Genomic DNA, 20,490 nt, shown 5'->3' with positions numbered 1-20,490 from the left:
AAACAAATATACTTGGAGTAAATACTATAGTTACAGACAAATCTGATAGATCTGTGGACAGTAGGCATTGGGGAGAGAAACCAGTCCTGAAACTCTCTTGTATTTAATTGGGTGGGTTAAGATAGGACTCCTCATATTAACCGGCGTGGAGGATTGTAAGGGAGGAAAGAGCTTTGGATTATAATGGAAAGTAGGTGGGTGAGTAATAGTATAGTTGAAAAAAAGGTCAGTTTTAATGCTTTGCATAAAATAGTTTTTAAAGATAAAGGGATGGGGTATTTTAAAGAAATCGAGGAAATGAACCTTACGGAAATTATATAAATTTCAATTAAGAATCCCTGATCTTCAGAGTTTTTTTTCTTGAATAATAAAAAAAGTAACTGAACAAAAGATTTATAATTGATTTGAAAACAATTTACAGCCTGCATGCGTATGCATATCAGATTCTAAACGATTACAATCGTACAATAAACAAAAAAATTGTTTTACAGATTTAAAAAAAAAAAATAGAAAAAGGAAAGTGCGGAGACAAAAAATAAACTCACAAGAAGGTGAGGATAGTCCCGGTCGGAAGGTAACCGTCCGCCGGCGTACCGTGCCGATCCCCTCCTTCTCCAGTGTACACTGCCGCTAAAATTAAAATTTTAAACGTTTCAGGCTAGTGTGTTAGGGTGGAGGGATAGTTTAGTGTGGAAATTGAGGAAGCGCGTTCTACTGGCCGAGCCCCACAGGCCGACTTCTTAAGCCCAAATAGGTCTAAAGCCTGGACCCCCACATGACCGCACCGAGCACGCACCGCGAGATGTTCAACAATCGGCCGACTTGCTGTGACGGTGACAGAGACCCCACTTGTCTGTACCGTGTTGGTCAACACTTAGGAGTTTAATAGCTTCGAAGCTATATCGTTCGTTAGCACTTGCTTTACAGGCAGAAGATGTTAATTGGCGAAGAAATCATCGCAGAAGGAAAACATGATCTTCATCTTAAAATAAAAGAATGTGGATTCACAATGTAAAGAAATAATGTGTTAAAAGGGAATTAATTTATGTGATTCTTATTTAATTAAATTAATTAAATTATTCAGTCTTTATATTCCGTATTTCTGTGTTTTTGGTCATACAACAAAGGAAACTTTCATTTCTGACATCCTCATTTAGTTTCTGTGCGCCATTTTACGAAATAAAATTGTCCTAAGATTACAAAAAGACAATCGAGAATAAATAAATAAACGAAATATGAAAAAAATATATTCAAAAATAAACTTTACGCTGCACCTCACACGATCCGTGTCTGTCAAAAACTAAACCAGACTAGTCCGGCACGGTGCGGTTTGTGGCTGCGGAGTCGGTGCGGAGATGTGGGGACTAGCCGGCTCACTTCCATTGTCCTAACCGTTCTCCGTGTGACGGCCGACAGAGGGCCATCATTCGGTGCGGTCATGTGGGGTCCGGCCTTAATGACGGTTTTGTAAGCGGTTAGTTTGGAACGTATGATTGTTGTTGATTTTGGTCCCAGTAGGTGTCTGAGTAGTCCATATCTTTTATTTAACAGTTGAAAGTATACGCTTCCACTTTTTATTATTTTCTTCAAATTACATGATACTCTCATAAATGGCGCTAACAGACTATTTATGGAAGTGATTTCGTAAAGGCCGTCAAAGGGACGTCCACAATACTAAGAAGACAGGAGAATTCTAGACCGAGATTGAGGAAGCCTATTGGATACGCTTGCTCAGAGGTGCTTGGAACTCCTGTTTATGTTATAAAGACAAGAAGAAGAAAAAAGTGTGTAACGAAAACAATTTGTGTTCAATTGTTCATAGGTTGCCGCACATTATAAAAGGTTTATTTCATACGTATGGTGTGCCGAAGAAAAGTATATTTAAAAAAAACTTTATACATAGTTACTCAGACAGAATTTTAATTGTAAGAGAGTATTCTGTTTTCCTTATTATTTTATTACGACACGAGATATAGAAAACCGAATTATATCTTCACTGCCTTCCTTGTCTGTACGGACTCCCTGAGTGCAGTATCTGCCATCCAGGCCAGATTCGCCACGGACCCTTTTGACGTGCTCCTTTTAGAAAGATATGCTGAGCTGGAGCTCCTGGGGAAAACGGTAGTAGTTGTCTCGGTACCCGGTCACGTCGGGCTGGAAGCCCTCCAGACTATGCTACCGCGATCCGGCCCGGTGACGCTGTGCAAGCAGTAAAGACCGATGTGAGAAAGCGTTGGCAGCGTCAGTGGGTCGGGTCGTCCGAGAAGCACCTGCGAGTTAAGGGCACGACTGAGCGATGGCCTCATGAGAATCTGAAACGAAATGAAAGGACCATGTTAACTCGGTTGAGGATTGGTCTTACCCGTCTGACACACGGACATCTGCTTCTGGGTCAAAACCCGCACAGGTGTCCCGCTTGTAGAGAAAGGTTGCTCTGTGTGTCTCATCTTGTCGAGTGTGTCTGGTTTAGTTTTTGACAGACACGGATCGTGTGAGGTGCAGCGTAAAGTTTATTTTTGAATATATTTTTTTCATATTTCGTTTATTTATTTATTCACGATTGTCTTTTTGTAATCTTAGGACAATTTTATTTCGTAAAATGCGTAGTACCCCCCAGTCCTCACGGGAGACGTTGCGACCGGACGACAGCATGTAAGCGTTGAGGACGTAATGATCATGCTACAGTCCCTCGAATGCGTAAGTAAGCGATTGGAAGCGGGTAGTGAGTCGGCGTCTTTGACTCGAGTATGCTTTGCATTGTTGTGCGTATGACCGGCGTGGTACCCTTGGGGAAGCGAAGGATCGGACCCCCTAGGCTAGACCTATGGCGTCCCTCGAATGCGTGCAGCAGGTGTAGGCTGAGCTCGATAAGAGACTTTTACCGTAGAAAGTGCTCATCTAGGGGGTGGGTAGCAATCCCACTATAAACTAAAACCAATGTCGGTGCGTTCCCGGAAGTTTCTACGCTAGGGGAGCCTCTATACTCAGAGAGATAGAGTGGCCTTCTCTATCTAGGGAGTACGCGGGGGGGGGGAAGGGCTGATGTATTTCGGCCTGTTAGCCCCTAACGTGCGGCGTACGACCCGACGCACAATGCGGGCCCGACCATTCGGAATGGACAAGCGGAAAGCGTGGTTACCAACCCTTAGGGGCCGGGACACCACTACACCAATGCTGCGGCGGTAACACCATTTCGTCGTATGCAGAAGTGCGTCAGCTCCCATCTTGAGGATCAAAACGTCCGATAAGGCCATGAGCCAGGTGCGGACGTTAAAGATCCTCTTGTCTTGTTGACGATGAGTAATCGGGAACCAAACTGTTTCCTCACATGTAAATATCTCAACGTGAATATCTGTGTAAATAAGTGTATCTGTGTTGTTGTGTGTATTTATTTGTAAGTAATTTATTTATTTGTTTGTTGTAAGTGGGTGATCTTTTAGACTGTAGGGCCGATGGCGGAATATTGGCGGTTGATCGGCCGGTTCACTCTTTCCATTCAAATCGAGAGATGTGTTTCTAACTCCTTAATCCGGGTCGTTGAAAACAACAAACTGTTAGTAAGAACTATATATTAAAGTACCTAAGTAGCCATGTCTTAGCTAGACGTAAAAAGAGACGGTGTGAGAGAGAGATTCTCTATTTTTGCGTAATTAAAAATTTTGTTTTAAATATTTCACTGGGTGAACTTATTGAGTTTGTCGATAAGGTTGCTGGAGGATATGCTTAATAGAGTTTTGTTGTTTCTATATATATAAATATNAACTAATAACTTACATATATATATATATACACTCGAGGCCGTTTTAAAACAACGAGCGCCTTTTGAGTATATCAACGGAAATTGACTGACCGAGTAGATAAAGACCAAGATCAGATGGATTTCCAATCTAACATTGACTATACGCTATACCTTTGACGCCAGCCGTCATTTCATGGAGATAAAGATTCACTACGAGTAATAAAAAGTAATTAAACAACCAAATACGATACAGGCATAAAATCATTGAACAAGAAAATTAATCCTTGACCAATGTAAAAAATAACGAATTTGAGATTAGCGATGTATTCGCTATGTTTAAAATGAATAAGTAAAAGTATATTGTTGTATGTTTCTATTCATATGGTTGGTGGAAAAAAGATACTCACGTAATCGTTTTGATTTGGATATATCATACTCATTGACTCATTCTCAGCACTGTATATCAGGGGATGACACATGGGTATGTGTCATTCCCTGATACGAGCCTCCGGCATCGAACGACTTGATATAAACCTCAACTATCAGAAATATTTATGCAGGAATTTTTATGTTTATATTATTAACGTTTACATTATATAAGTATTATTATTATAATCAGAAATATTACCAGCTTGCTTTTGCTCCAAATTGTATTATGTTCTTGATTATAAGAAAATATGGGAGAAGTAGATGTAGATATATTAGTCAGGGTGTGGAATACACTGCGCCCTTTAAGAGGTTTTGTATCCCCCATCATGTGCTTATAGCACATCGGTGAGTCATATTTCATCAAGGAACTTGATTTGTAAGCCCGGTTTCAGAGGTTGAATTTCTTCTATGGTCACACTGTACGTCGAAAAGTATTTCCTCCTCGGGAAAGTGTAGCGCCACAGTTCGGTGATAATTTTTTGTGTGTTTCCTCTGCTTCTTTGCACAATCTGCACGTGCCGGGTTTGGTTATGCCCATCTTCTTTAAATGTCCGTTTAGGTTGCCCCGTTAAGAATCCGGCTAGGACTCGCAGTTTTTTCCTACTTCCTTTGATACAGTCCATTATTTACTATTACTATTACTTTGAATGATGTTATTACTTCTGTCCTTCCGAAATTTGTTAGGGGGTTCTTGTATTTTTTGTGTCCAATGAGTGAGTTCCATTGTTCCCTAACTTTCTTTTTATCCTTCTGTCAGAGGTACTCATAAATAGTGTGGGTTCCTATGCCACAGAATGGTTCGGGTCCTATCAGCAGTTTAGCAGCCCCTTTTCTTACAAGGGTGTCCGCTCTCTCGTTGCCTTCTACACCCACATGACCTCGGAGATGAGGTAGTAGAACGCTGACTTTGTTCTGCATACGTAATATGTTTAATTTGTGTTTGCCGTTCATCACCATCTTTGAACTAATGATGCTTCAGCTTGGTCCTTTGATGGCTGCTTTGTTATCTTACTTGACAACTATGTTCTGGTTTTTGTACCATTTATTCAAGTTGCATTGAGTACATCCCTCGATTCCGTAGACCTCAACTTGGAAGATAATGGTGTATTTTCCTATGGGCTCGGAGTATTTGGTTCCAGAACTGAATACACTTACCCATTTACCTTCATGTTTTCTTGATCCATCTGAGTACCAATAGATGGTGCCGTTCTTAAAGGAGGTGCTTTCTTCTCGTTCTTTTTGATACCTAAGTTTATTTGGAATTTTGTTTAAATTCAAACATCCTGTTCATGTCGTCTCTTGAAGCCATGAGTATTGGATGGTCATTAATTATGTTGTTGCTATCCACCATTTTGGTTTAATTCCCGTTGGAGTTGTTTTTAATATACTAATAATAGTTTTCTGTGCTGTCCTCATTGTAATGTGGTGTAGGGGTGGGAAGATCCCAGTATCTTTTTCATACCAACTGTGAGACATGTTCTACGGTCCCGTTGTACAGATGCATGTATATTTTTGTGAGTTCTTTTAGTTTTGTTATATGTTCTGCTTTATCGGCCCAGGCAATGGATCCGTAAGCAAGAATAGGTTTTACCATTATGGTGTACATACAAAGCAGGGTTTACGGTCTACATCCCCAGTTTTCCCCGCTATTCTTCTGCACACCATCAATGTTTTTTTTTCGTGTCGCCTTTTTGATGGTGGAGCCGATTTGTTCCTTAAATGTCAGTGTTTTATCTAGTGTGACGCCCAGATATTTGACTTCTTTTTTTAATTTCTATCACAGTGAGTGTTGTTGCCTCATGTGATCCAATTTTCTTTTTCGTGTAAAAACGATTGTAGTTGAATCCTAAGCCAGCGGTTTTACACCATTCTCTTTTGATCTTTAGCACTTTTGGATTATGTCACAGAGAGTTTCCTGAAATTTCCTCTGGCTATTAGGACTATATNATATATATATCCTCCGCATAGCCTTGACACTTTATCCCTTTACGGTCTAGAGTTTCGAGCAGTTCATTCACTCTACCCCCCTCCTTTTGTCGTGCTGCTCCTTCAGTATCGAGAAATGCGCAGATTGCTGTTTCTCTTATTTTTTGTGTTTCCCTCAGTTCACTAGTTAACTGGTACGGAAAATATGGGAGTAAAATATCTAATGATCTCATACGTATGCATATCATGTAAAGTAAAACACTTTTTATGCTACCTTATCCATTATAATTTCAAAGCTGTGCTTTTAGAGATTTTCTTTAATAAAAATATTTTAAATTCCGAATAATTTATTAATGTAATTAATTCTTGACAATGCTTATTGTTGTTCTATATATTAGACATAATAATAACATGTGCTCAAGTAGCTTGAATAATATTTTTTAAATGATTTTTTTTATTTTGCTTTACACTTTTTTTTAATGATTTAGGGATATAAATTGTATTCTTTACCTTCATAAACTAACATATGCCTATTTCTGAATGTGCAAGTGAATATTTTGTTTCTCATTGCAAACGACTTGTGAAGGCACAACATGCAAAACCCGCAACAATTTACAGATTCCTGTTTACAGGCTCTTTCTTATGTATATATCTTACCGGCAGATACAAGGTGAGGCAAAAGCTCTTTGGAGGGCTGAAACGGGGGTTACAACTCTCAATTGCCATTTTCCTATTTTCCTCCCTTGAACAAAATCCAAGGCGCAACAATTCTTCTTGCCTTTTACTCTAATAGACTCGGCAAACAACAAAGAAATGAGGAGTAAAGATTTTGTTTTGTACAGTAGCTCCTTAACAGAAAAATGTGCAAATGTAGACATGATGAGCAGAGAACAAATCTTCCAAAATTTTTAGAGAAATTATTTTCATTCCTTTTGTTTCAAGTAATAGCTAACCTGCTTAAAAAATAGATTAAAAACATAAATTTATAATTACAATAAAAATATAAACTTATAAATAAAATTAGAATGGTTATTAATTTTTTAAGTGCAAAAAGTTGTAAGCAGTAAGGGATATGGTGATCGACCAACAGTTTTTAATTGTAAGAGTTCTCTTCTACAAAGTTCTTTATACAATCGATTAAAAGAAGAAGGTTTAAAAAGTAGAAAAGCTATCTGATAAAAATTACAGGAGATTACAATGTAAAGAATATCAAAAGGAAAACTGTACAAAATAAACAATTACCATTTTCAGATTCTTACCTTTTTTAAAATGGAATTGTACATTTCTAGTTATTCGGAAAGTATCTTATACTTTTGATGATCAGTGAGTCATTCAGTAATAATAATGCAAATTTTTAAATTATACCCATTTTAAAAGTGCTTAAATTTTTCCAATGATCTAAGCAACCTAACCTTAATTTGCAATATGCAACTTCCAACCAAAACTTGTAAACACATGGGGGACATGTTACCTGTATTTTATTCAACTCTAATCCTTTAAAATGGAACAAATATTGCTATACAATAATCAATGGAGTATTGTCTAAGAGATAATTTAAAATGATTAAATTTCGTGGTCCGATTGACCAAATAACATCTTTCAATTAATTAATCTTTATGTAAGATATGGAAAATGGCAAAAAGGAAAGAAAATTAGAAGGTTGGGTTCAGATGGGAAATTAGTGTCCGAGGGGATCGAAGTCACTATAGATCAAATGGTAGAGCAGCAGTGTATTTAGCCGAAGGTTGTGGGTTCGAATCCCGCTCGTGACACTGACTTTTTATCTCAACCCATATCTTATTTAAAGAATAATTTAAAATATTAAGGGTGGTCATTTTTTCCCTCTCAGTATATTAACACAATATGTGTTACGGCTTAAATATCACTAACTTTACTTTTTATTGACAAATTATTGAATTGCTATTTTTTCTTAACCTTAATGGTTGCTGACTACTCACTTCACCAATTAGAATTCTGAAAAATCATAAAAAATACTTAATTTTGTGATAATGAAATTTTTCATAGTTTAATCGACAATTATTCAATAAAATTGTGATTTTATTGAAACTAATTTTCTTAAAACTCTCAAATTAATTTTCTTGAAACTTTCTGTCCCACTTTTATTAAAAAAATATGTACATTTGTTTCCTAGGAAACAAAAACCATTTAAGAGTTATTATTATTTTAATTGCTGTATATTAATGTTATACAAAATGACATATGATTTGGATCAGTAATGACTTTTTAAATTGTTGAATTATGGTTGTACATTCAATTTGAAATATGGTTGTACAGTTTGTCACGAAGAATTCATTGTTAAAATACATCGATTCCTTTAAATAATTTTTTGCTTGATCTAGTTATTTAAGGTTGATAAAAAAATTAAATAGGAAGAGAAAACGCAAATTTCTACAAGATGCCTGAGCGGAAATATTTGTGAAAGGGTTTCCGAGGGTGGTGGGAGTTGGTCGGGGGTTGGAAGGGGAGAAGGGCCCGTGGTTGTGGCAGTGTCGAGGCAGCTCCTCTCGGGTTAAGATGAAACGGGTGAAACATGCTGAAAACCATGGCTGACACAACACCGTCAGCCTATTATGACATCAACACGACATCTTCAACCCACGAGAGGGTCGAGGGTATATCCGTGGCCCCTTTTCTCGTCAAGGGCTTCATCATGGGGCTCATCATCGTGATGGCAGTTCTCGGCAACGCGCTGGTCATCATTAGCGTCGTCCGCCACAGGAAGCTGAGGATCATCACCAACTACTATGTTGTCTCTTTGGCCCTGGCGGACCTCCTGGTCGCGCTCTGCGCCATGACGTTCAACGCCAGCGTCGAGCTCACCGGCCACTGGGTCTTCGGCCCGGTCATGTGCGACGTCTGGAACTCTCTGGACGTGTACTTTTCTACAGCGTCCATCCTCCACTTATGCTGCATAAGTGTAGACCGTTATTACGCTATTGTGAGACCCTTGCAGTACCCCATCACCATGACGCACAGGACTGTATCTTTCATGCTGGCCAACGTCTGGGTTCTACCCGCCCTCATCTCGTTCACCCCGATCTTCCTCGGATGGTACACCACCGCGGATCACCAGCAGTTCCGAAAGACAAACCCCAACGTCTGTATTTTCGTTGTGAACAAATATTACGCTATTATATCGTCTAGTGTTTCTTTTTGGATACCTGGAGTCGTTATGGTCACGATGTACTTCAGGTAATCACCACCAAATTCAGTAGTTTTGATTTCATTTATAAACACACTTTTTATACTCTCATTACCGAAATATAGTTCAATCAGTGGAACAAAATAAACTCCCAAATCACAGAAGAACTACCTGCATAAAGCGTAAGGATGTTTTAACTTGAATCGAACAACATCGTTTTTTAGGCAAAAAAACGCTGGTAAAAGAAAAAGTTAAATGTTTTTCATCATTATATACCCAATAGGTTATTTTAAAAACCTACTTAAAACAATACAATATAACATGGTACCTTGTTTAAAAAATTAATTTGAATGGTCATTTGTAAACCTGGCCTAATTTTTATTCCGATTAATTTATTTTAACCGTCTTGCAAGTCAAAAAACCTTTTGGAAGTTTAGGTATCTGTAACAAATTCCAAAATAATGCCAAAAAACCCATTGAAAGTCTTACAAGAAGAACTCAAATATTTAAATCAAATTGCCGATATAAAACTTGGGAACAAACAAATTAAATACATGTCGAAGCGTTCCACTAGGAAAACCAAGCTGATCTGTCAAAGTAAAGCATAAAGCTTTACATTTCGCATTCCTAAGGTACTACTGCCATTTAAATAGATGCTTTGTCTGATAGGATTTAAGAATTTTAAATTAAACATTTTAAAACGACTCCATCTGACAAAACTAAGAAAATTTTTGTAATTCAAGTAGTACTAAGGTAGAATACTAGGGTAAAAAAAGGCACTACTAAGGCATAAAAAATATCTGTAAATTTTTTTTCTTGTTTCAACAAACTGGTATACGGGGAATACGAAAGAAAATAAAGGAATAAAAACGAAAAAGATACGGGCTATGGTTTAAATAAATCGATAAAACGTGACTGATCACGTTTGATCCTTTTAAGACAATTATTTTGCTCTGCACTAAGAAACGAACAGACTGGAACGTCAAAACACGGTGAAAACGCGAGAATCGACGGACCAGTTTCGATCAACTGCTTACAGAATTTCATCGTCTCTTAGGTTGCTCAGTTCAATTACTCGAGAAGTCCGATCATTTCATTCTGAAGGCGTTTCTCACCATCATGAACGCAATATCAGCTTGTGGAAAAAAATTCTTTTTTTAAAATGTGCATCACGTATGATATGGCGACTGCCAAGACCTAATTTGACATTTATTTATGTGAGGGTGATTGGTTAGATTAATTAATAGAAGATTAATCGACTTAACAAAGTTTTCAAAACTCTGACTGCACACCGATGAATTCTAATCTTTCAGTATTTTTAAAATAAAATTATATATATATATAAACTGAAATGAGAAAATACCTATAGCAGTTAACCAAAAAAATAAATAAATAAATTCATAGCTTTTCATATAAAAGACGTCTCTTTTTTCATTTCCAAATTGTACCCGAACCCGAATTTCATTATTTATAAAAAATGTAACGACATTGTTCTTGGAAGAGTTTATCTATTACAAATTTCTCTCCTTAAATTTAAAGTTATTTCATTTCTTTTGAACGGGATGTGCGCTAAAACACTTCTACATTCAGCATAGGTGTTCTGGCGACAGGGAGTATATTCATTGTCCATAATACTGCCTGGAAAACAGAGATATGAGTGCTCGGAGAATTGCTGACATTCAATTTAGGTATGCAATTCGCACCACTCTCAATTCCTCAAATGAGTAAACCGACCATAATACAATTCAGACTACGAAAGTCATTATTTTCCCCATAATAATAATCTTTGGTAATCCGAATTTCTCTTAGGCCAGCAGATAGGGTTTTCACTTTCTCTTATATCTGCCGTCGGGAGTTACCGCTCATTTGGAACATATTGTATAACATAAATAACCTTTTGGGTTTAGTGTTATATTAGAATTTGCTTAATTAATGCTTCTATAATAGCGTAACATTATACTCCTGTACAGATGAGAACTTGACTGTTTCAGAGTAAACGAAGATTTTAGCATCATCCAAAGGTTTACAAGTTCAATTTTCACTTTACTTAGACATTTGGCCATTATGAACAAACATTCTCACATTCATTTTTCGAATTCTTATTCTTAAAATTTAATTTCGATATTTGTCTCTAGTTTTATATCTCTGTTACAAATTCGATGTATCATTTCTTACATTCAAATGAATTAGTAACGGATCTGTTACATTAATACACACGACACAAATCCTATTGATAAAAGTTAGTACAAGCTAACTTTGATGTTAACTCATGTTAATCCTCTCAGTTAAGTTCATAACCCACCTGTGATAATATGATGATCTTATTATTTTAAATAGTTATACAAGTTTGTAATACAAGTCTGATGAAATTTTTTTCAAAAAGAAGGAATAAAACACAAAAATGGAAATGAACGAATGTATCAAATATTTTACTTTTAGAAAATACATAATAGTAATCGTATTATATGTTACTGAAGAATTATTACTAAATCACGGAAACAAAGCAATTTAACTGGTTTCATTTGTATTATTAAGTGATTAAATCAAGTTTTTTTTATCAATGAGTGTGTGTTTGAGTGCGAGTACGTGCGTGTACGCTAATGGGCTTGTGTATTTGGGAGTGTGGTTTTTTTTTAATACGTTTATTTATTCCAACATGCTGCACAATTTTATTACGTGTAATTAAACTTAGGATATCTTGATTATTCGTAGTTCGTGAGGTGCGGTCTGGTGTGACGTAGGTTTTAGAAAAACATTTTCTTTATCGTGCGACGTTTCGATCTTTATTGAGATCATCTTCACGACCTGGGATTTATAAGCATTGTTTGAATTTTACAAATACTTGTAGGATATAGGAAAAAATTATGAATTTATACAATGCAAGAAAATTTTAGATAAAAAAATGAATTTATAGAATGGTAGAAACTTTTATATTCAATCAAAGTAATTGTACTCACTCAAAGTGTTTGTTTTCCGTGAAGATGTGTCATTCTTGTGTGTCGTGTTGAGAGTGCCAGTGAGATATTGCTGTTTTTTGTTTATGTACGTTGGATTTTGAAAGGGTGGAGAGGAAGTCGGGATAGAAAGACATTTTCATATGAGTAGTCGGCTTCTTTGCGGCGAAAGGAGCCGACAATGGGAAAAAACGTGGGTAACTGTTCGGCCTGATTATCCTTTCAGGATTATACAGACGGGGATAATTAGGGAAAGGAAAGCCAAATTGTTGAAGAATTAGATTATGTAGTAATGTTGGATGTGTGGAATATGATGATTGTTTTATGTTATATGTTTTGTGTGATGTGATGATGTTATATGTATGTTATCGATATTGAATTTGATTGATGATATTAGCGTAGCTGCGGCTGAGTTTACATGTGTCTGTTCTGTAATTGATGTTTATCTGTACTTGATGTAAAACATTTCTAAAAAGTTACGTTTATGTTTATTTTATTCTGTGTTTAATATTTTTGGATTATTACGATATCTCTGACATAATTAATATAAAGTAAAATAATAAAATGAAAATGATTTTTGATATACCGAATGAAGTTCGGTTAAATTGATAAATTGCGGACCTCTAATTCACATTGTCTAAGAAGGTGGATGTTATTTTCGAATACACCAAACTCTGTGATTAGATTCGGCTGGAGAAACGCCTAGTTTGCAGGAGGCCACTGTTTAAGTCAAAAACCAAAACATTAACATAGAAACGAAATATTCACCCCAACTACAATCCACATTTATATACCAAGCTCGAGAAATATAAAAACCAATACTACACAAAAGATAAGTTCTAAAAATTTGCATAAATCATATAGAACCAAAGAACCAGCCAATAAAATAAGTATGCGTAGTCCTAAAGTGATCACTTTTATCATTAAGCCGACGCATTACCAAAAAAGGCGTTCGAGGGACTGAGGGGACAAGTAGCTGCACGAGCAGGCCAGACATGAACTATGTTTTACCGATAAAGATAGGCTTCCATTTTCCCGTGACCTGAAACAATCTGCGTCAGTTTGAGATTAATTTTTATATGCTTCATTTTTAACTTTCTGAAGGCAGATGAGAAAAACAGTTTCGTTATCCTGCCTATGTGCGATGTGCTCCTTAGTTGATCATAGATAACCTAATAAAAGATATGGACTACCCAGAACACTTACTGGGACCAAAACTAATCTAAGCATAACAAACTAACACAAGCTTACAAAACACTGATCAGACCTATTTAGACTTACGGAATCAAACTAGAGGCCTTCGGAAAAACATTCAGCATCCAACGAATTCAATCCTTTCAATCTGAAGTTCTTCTCCGTACCCTCAATCCTCCCTTTTACGTCACCAATCAACCGATCCATAACGATCTTAAAATCCTTTTCGTGAAAGTTCTTATCCGAACACGTTTCCTCAATTTCTACTCTAAACTATCCTTCCACCCTAACCCACCAGCCCCAACTCTTTCCTCAACGTCTCATCCTTACGATGGCGTCGTGACCTATCATAACGCACCCAATTAAATAAAAAAGATTTCCAGCATTGGTTGATTTCTCTCCCCACTGCCTCCTGATCAAAAAATCTGCCAGATTTGTATATAACTATACTATTAGCTCAATATATTTTGTACAGATATCAATACATAAAATAAATAAATTAAAACTTTTCAGTTTGGTGTTGTAGCAACTTTATATTGTGTGGTTACTTTATGTCTCGGGCATGATTACTAGGGGTGAAATAGTATTTTTATCTTGGTTATTACAACAGATTATTGGGGTATTAACAATTATTTATTCTGTTCATTATTTAATGAATGTTGAACATTCATTTTAATGATGTTTGTGAGTTTATTTACCTGATGACTGAGGGGGGGGGGAATGAGGACGTTGATGGCACTAGAGATTCCATCACCGCTATGATAAATGTTCGATTTAGTTTTTACTGGGGGATTTCACTTTGTTTTAATAGGTTTCCGCTTATCTAAAGAACAGCTTTTCATTTGTTCTAATGTTATCGATGTTCTTTTCTCGGATGTACATGGGGCAGCATCTGTCACGTAGATGTGGTCCAGTGCAATTGATGTATATGCTAACAGCACTTTGGCAGTTGATGATTTCATGATTAGTCACCACATTTTCCACAATTTCTTATCTTTGCAGAATTTACTTCTATGTCTTTGCCCTGTAAGAAATCGAGGATTATATTTGGAAGGTATTAATAAGATTTGGGGTACGGACCCTCCAACCATGTAGCGATTGTGTAATTCTAAATACTTGCTGCTTAATCCCTGGGCTTTCAGTTTTTTCACATTCCATTTTTGAGCAATCAATTAAATCGGGAGTAAACATTACAGGTATGTAAATCCAATATTCCAAATAATGTTAGTTGTTTAACAAAAGCATTTGCGATTTTTAAAATGTTGTCTATTATTCCTTTTTCTTTTTATCATAATGGTTATACAAGCTAATTGGCCTAATTAACAAAACCCAACATTATAATTACTTTATATACTTCAGCGACTTTAAAAGTTTATGTGAATACTAATTTTACATTTGTTTAATTTAAAAAAATTAAAAATTTACATAAATATTTAATTCATTTAAAAAACCTCTATTATATTAGCTTGGTTAAATAGTATATAAACTTTATAAAATCTGACGTTTCTATTATAATTTTTTTATATATGGGTTTCCTGCAGTTATTCTACCAAGGTAAAAAAGTGTTTACTTTTGAAACTAAAATATAAACTTTCTTAAAGTGTCAAATCATAGTGGCTTAATAAAAAAAGTCATACAATAAAATTACCGTTTTATTCGAGATAAAATTTCCCAAACTTTCAGCATTACCTCTGCTTCTATTATCTGAACCAATTCAGTTGCAGTCCTACAGAATTATATATTTTAATTACTTTAGTTAATCCCATAATATTTCAGCAGATTATTAGCCAGTTCAGAACATAATTATTCAAACTTGAATTAATTTCTCTCCAAGAGGCAAATGAAAGAATAATCGCATTATAAATGTTATTTCCTTCAGTTCATTACGAATTCTATTGAATTTTAGAATACAATTATTCGAGAATTTTTTTAGACAAGAATATTAACAAAAAGTCTTGAATTCTGTTAAATATTCAGGTATAGTAGTTCTATATACAGAAAAATGTAAACCGAAAAATGATTTATGGTATAAAAAAAATTAATACTTTTGTATTTGTTAGTATTGCTATAAGAAAAAGTAATTCTGGTCATAGAGGTAAGCTTATCTGTCGCTGACTAATATCGCTATAATAAATTGTTTACTTATTTAGATTCCGAGTCCAGAAATACCAGGAAATCGACAAAACATCGTGAATATCCCAATTGGTAACCACAATAAATCGAAAATTGATTTATCCCCTTTGAAGGTCGCGAAGTTTGATTATAGCCAGAAATGGAGTAAGGTTTTTTTGGCGTCTAATATTAGTGTGGATCCCGTCTAATTTTAAATAATTTAGGCGATATGGAATGGTAGCCTTCCAAATACCAGACTTTTTTCTTACATTTTTTCATTTGCGACAGCTGCGTTTTATCTAAAATAACTGCGTCGAACTTTTCGATATACTTGTAACTCATAAGTAAGAATAACGTTAACTGACTACTAAAAATAAATGTGTTCAATTGTATACAATGAAAGAATCCAAAAGAAATATTAAAATCAATCCATACCAAAACAGTAGGTTTCTACGATAATAGTAACCCTCAAAAAATTACATTTATATATTTATATATATATATTTAATAAATCAACGTTATTATGTAGGTAAAGAGTTTTTGGTGGTCTTATATCCATCCACTTATAAACTTATAAACTTAAAATCTAAGTCAAGTACTGATCAAGCATTGGTCGATTAGGCTATATATGTCTCAATATAATTTTAAAGTTATTTAACAAAAAAGAAAAGATAATTTAAAACCCAATGCTTTATCTAGAAATCCACTGTTAGAAATCTTTAATAATAATGACGATTGTTATTTGTAACTTTGAATCAAGAATTACACGATTTTACTAAAACAATAGTTTATAATTAATAACATATGTGTGATGATTAGTGATCGTTAGTCAATGATTATTCAGAAATCGTGAGATGCGGTCTGGTATGATGTAGGTTTCAGAAAAATATTTTCTTTATCGTGCCAACGTTTCGATCTTTATTGAGATGATCTTCAGGGCCTGGGACTTACAAACTTTGTTTAAATTTAACAAAAATATGTAGGTTGTGGAAAAAAGTGAATTTATACAATGCAAAAAAATATTTTTTCACGATTTCTGAACAATCGTTAATCACATAATTGTATACAATCAAAGAATCCAAACAAATTCATACCTGAAACAATAGAATTGAATAACAATCAAAATCTGCATTCCAGTTTGTCTTCTTCAGTTCAAAGAATGATAAAAATTCATCATGTATTCCGAAACAATTTCGACAATTTAGGAAGCCTTACGAGGCCTTACATATTACATATTTTACTAAATGATTTAAATACAAAGAAAAATAAATTATTATGTTTACACTTGGTTATAAGTCATTTTGTTTAAAAACTTTCCAGCAGGAGGTAAAACTCAATCTTGTCAATTATTGTAAAGAATATATTTCTGATTTTTATCGAAGAAGAATTTAGATGTGTGTGAACAAAGGCCATTGAAAACCTTTCTTTTCTTAACTCTTTAATTGTTTACAAAAGCGATAACATAAAGCTAAACTATTGTAACGAAATGACACTATAAGGTAAGAAATTATTTAAAAGCTTAATTTTATTTACTTTTCTTGATTTTATTATTCAAAAAACCTTTAAAAACATGATCATTTAAGCTCTCAAAGAACACAAATACCGGACGTCCGTAGTTTGTTGTTCATTTAAACTTCTAACCGTTATTTTTACCGTTATATTAATTATAATATACTTATGTAAATATAAACCAAATTAAATGATATCAGAAATTCATGAGATTTGATCAAATTAATTAATTATGATGATTTGAAATATAATTCCCCAAAACAGCGAAAAATCAATGATTAACATGAGAATAAATTTAACTAACAATTTATTACAAGATTTTCCTTTTAATAACGCATTTATTAAAATTTATAAATATCTGATCTCGTTTACTTTTGTTTACATTGAAATAAGTATGTTGAAAAAAAACAAAAAACGAGGGATTTTCCCCATGAAAATTACACTATATACTATTTATTTATATACAATTTATAAATATGAAATCGCATGAAAATAACGCTTATAAGTTAACGTTAATAATGATGAATAATTTCATGTGAAAATAGGGTCAGATTTTGATATATCATACAAATTTGATTATCTTTCCAATGCTAGTTATTGTATCACATAATTACGAGTGCCAGAAGTGAAAAAAATTGCTGGGGTGGTAAAATGCGTCCGGCTCAAGACGGAGGACCATTCATCGTCGCTGGACGATGACGGCGAAGATTCTGAAACAGTCGGGTGGAGGAGGAGAGAGCGGCGAGGCCCGGCCGGAAAGCAGCGGTTCCTACACGACGGTGAGGACGCAAGCGAGAGACGGAAAAGAAAATCGGTTTTCTTGAGAATTGAGGTGGTTTTCGGGGATTGCGGGATTCCAAGGACCTCGATGGAGTTCAAGAAAACCAGTAGTAATTCGAAGAGAGATTGTTGAGGAGCTCCACAGGATCGCGAGTGTCGAGTGCAACAGGGAAAACCAGGATAGACTATTATTTAGTTCTGTTATAAGTGTCGTTTTGGTTTCTCTTAGTAAGAGATATTTTCTTTTTGTAATTCTCGTGTGTCAGACAACAGAGAATTAAGTATTAGGTTTCGAACGAAGTATTAATTTTTCTTTTTATTTATTTATTTTATAGAAGTTTTTTTTTTTTTGCGTTTGTAAATTTCGCTCAAGCCTGATAATCCTGTGGCTGTCTACAAGATCTGTTATTTCTAAGAGTCACTATTCCATGAGAGAAAAAATAGTGTGGCGCCCACGAACTTCTCCACGGAGCTGCCGGCACCCAAAAACCGTGACAAATTGGCGCCCGAACAGGAATCATTTTCAGTTGTTCACCATTTGACTGCTGAGCGAAGATGTCGCTTGACGTGAACCGGGTACCAGTTGGCGATTCGCGGAGCCCAGGGAGACGGAAAAATGGACAAGATGATAACAAGGCGTAGACTGCTGCGACTTGAAAAAATGGACTACTCGGAGCTCCACAGCACACGCCAAAAAAACTCGGCAATGGAGGTGGCGACGTGTGAGGGTAAGATCGAAGCGATCCCCGCTTCTGCGGAAGATCTAATCAGGTCCCAAAAACTGGACAAGAAGATCGAGACAAAGATCCAGGACATGATTGGCCGCTTGACTCGTCTTAGGGACCTATCCGACGAGGATAAGGCTAAGAAGGCACGCTTCCTTGACGATTGTTCGCAGTGGCCAGAAGGATAGGCCATTATTTAATTTTTTGTCGGACTATTTTAACAAAACGATATTCTGATTTGAAAAACTTCATTTGCGATGTTACTTTAAAGGGTTAGTTGGTCTATGACGATTATTCTTTTAAGTTAATTAAATATAATCTGTCAAGTAGATTCTTCTTTCTTTTTTTAAAAAGGATTGAACTCCACACTCACTCCATCATTCATAATTTCTACTTATCCGCTTTGCAGTACTTTGATAATAGCCAGTAGGTAGGATGTTTTTCTCCTAGAGGTGGAAAACTGAATTTCATATCATCTCCTGCTTTACCAAGAGGTATGATGAACATTCATATATTTTTTTCCAAGAGAAAATTTACTATGATTTTCTAATTGGCACCAGTGAAAATAATTTCCCAGTTTAATATCTTTCAAGTAAATATAATGTATATTCTTCTAGAAGTATTACTTTATCTGCTGCCCTTAGCTTTCTTAAGACCGTAATTCTAACTTTATGTAATTTATTTTAACACTCTGAAAAGTTGTTATCCATTTTTAAATACCAAGTGTCTAAAAAAAAAATAATATTTATAATAAATACATGTCTTCTATGATCTATGAAAGAATTTATTAAAAGGATACATTTAATCTGTTTGAAGCCAGTCTATTTATTGTAAATTAAATCGTAAAGTTCATTTCATTCTAAAAATTGCTCTGGTTAAGTTTTCTTTCAAGTTACTACTGTATCGTGAAAACATTATCTCTAAGAGTAAATACAGGAATAAAGTTTCACTCGTTAAAAATTCAGTTTAAAAGATTATTCTGTAAGTATACTTAAAATAACTAAACAAAGTTTTAAAAAAATGCTATTTTTTTATTCCACACATTATTTAACCCCATTAAACGAAATATATTATAGCGAAGAATTACGATGTCCAATCAACATTTAATATTTTTGCTTAAATTAAAACTAACTCGGTTTGTCTTTCTTTATTAAAATAAATCTAATTCATTTAGAAAATGTATTATATTAATAGCTAAAAAAATGAGAAATAATTTGGAAATAGTGTTTTTTTAATAAATTAAAAACTGCAGCAGGGTGCTATTCTAGCCGTTTACATATATAGCCTTTTATTTATTTTTACTTACATACCATTTTCAATTATAATAGCGAGTCCGGTCGTTGAAAGGGTTAAGATGTTCATAGGTAGGGTTAGAATTCAGAATCGCTGAGATTTAATTACACCCCATATGCTTGCAAATAGATTTTAAAAATAACCCTGAGGTCACTTTGATTTCTACTGTTTTTTATTATTATTCCATATAATACAAATAATATAACATCAATTTATTATTCGATTCTTTCCGGTCTTACTCGTTGTAAACAGTTATACTGTAATGTACAGTATTTAGCTATAAATAATAAAGTTAGTAATTTACTTAAATTTATCCATAGTCTTAAATATATCCAATAAAATCATAACTGAAAGGTAGGCCTCGAAAATCACCCTTGGGATTAAGGGATTATCAACACTTTGGTCATTTTAGCCCCCATGCTAAATCCATTTACATTCTCTTTAAAATATTAATTCTTACTTTCATTACTTATTTACATACCATTTTCTTGGTTAAGGTCTGGAGTATTCAATATTTCTCCATCACCCTGCATGCCTATATTATAACAAACCTATTCAGGGTCGGCGTGTGCTATAAAAAATATAATATAATAGAATTATGTTTGAATATATTGAGGTATAATTAATACATAAATAATAACGGTTTGGCTAGATTACGTTGATTTT

General features: G+C 34.7%; 1 protein-coding gene and 1 long non-coding RNA gene across 5 annotated transcripts in view; one reads left to right on the top strand and one right to left on the bottom strand.

Moving 5' to 3' along the window:
* Positions 1 to 1,861: 1,861 nt before the first annotated feature.
* LOC112127862 overlaps positions 1,862 to 20,490 on the bottom strand; it is a 29,087-nt gene continuing 10,458 nt past the window's right edge. The window contains exon 3 of the long non-coding RNA XR_002910762.1: positions 1,862 to 2,312. This is a non-coding gene — a long non-coding RNA (uncharacterized LOC112127862). The remainder of the gene's footprint in view (positions 2,313 to 20,490) is intronic.
* The window catches only part of LOC106669846 (octopamine receptor beta-3R-like), a 330,435-nt gene continuing 318,553 nt past the window's right edge, over positions 8,609 to 20,490 (top strand). For all 4 annotated transcript variants that reach the window (XR_002910761.1, XM_024229341.1, XM_024229340.1 and 1 more), the window contains exon 1: positions 8,609 to 9,307. Coding sequence is in view for 3 of the 4 variants with exons in the window: in XM_024229341.1 (XP_024085109.1) it covers positions 8,646 to 9,307 (662 nt within the window). In the remaining variant the exon portion in view is untranslated. The remainder of the gene's footprint in view (positions 9,308 to 20,490) is intronic.

The sequence above is a fragment of the Cimex lectularius genome, unplaced genomic scaffold (assembly GCF_000648675.2).
Source record: "Cimex lectularius strain Harlan isolate CLEC.00 unplaced genomic scaffold, Clec_2.1 scaffold302, whole genome shotgun sequence".
NCBI classification, from domain to species: domain Eukaryota; kingdom Metazoa; phylum Arthropoda; class Insecta; order Hemiptera; family Cimicidae; genus Cimex; species Cimex lectularius.
The sequence above is the reverse complement of the archived record's forward strand: the minus strand, read 5'-3'. Positions and strand labels throughout refer to the sequence as shown.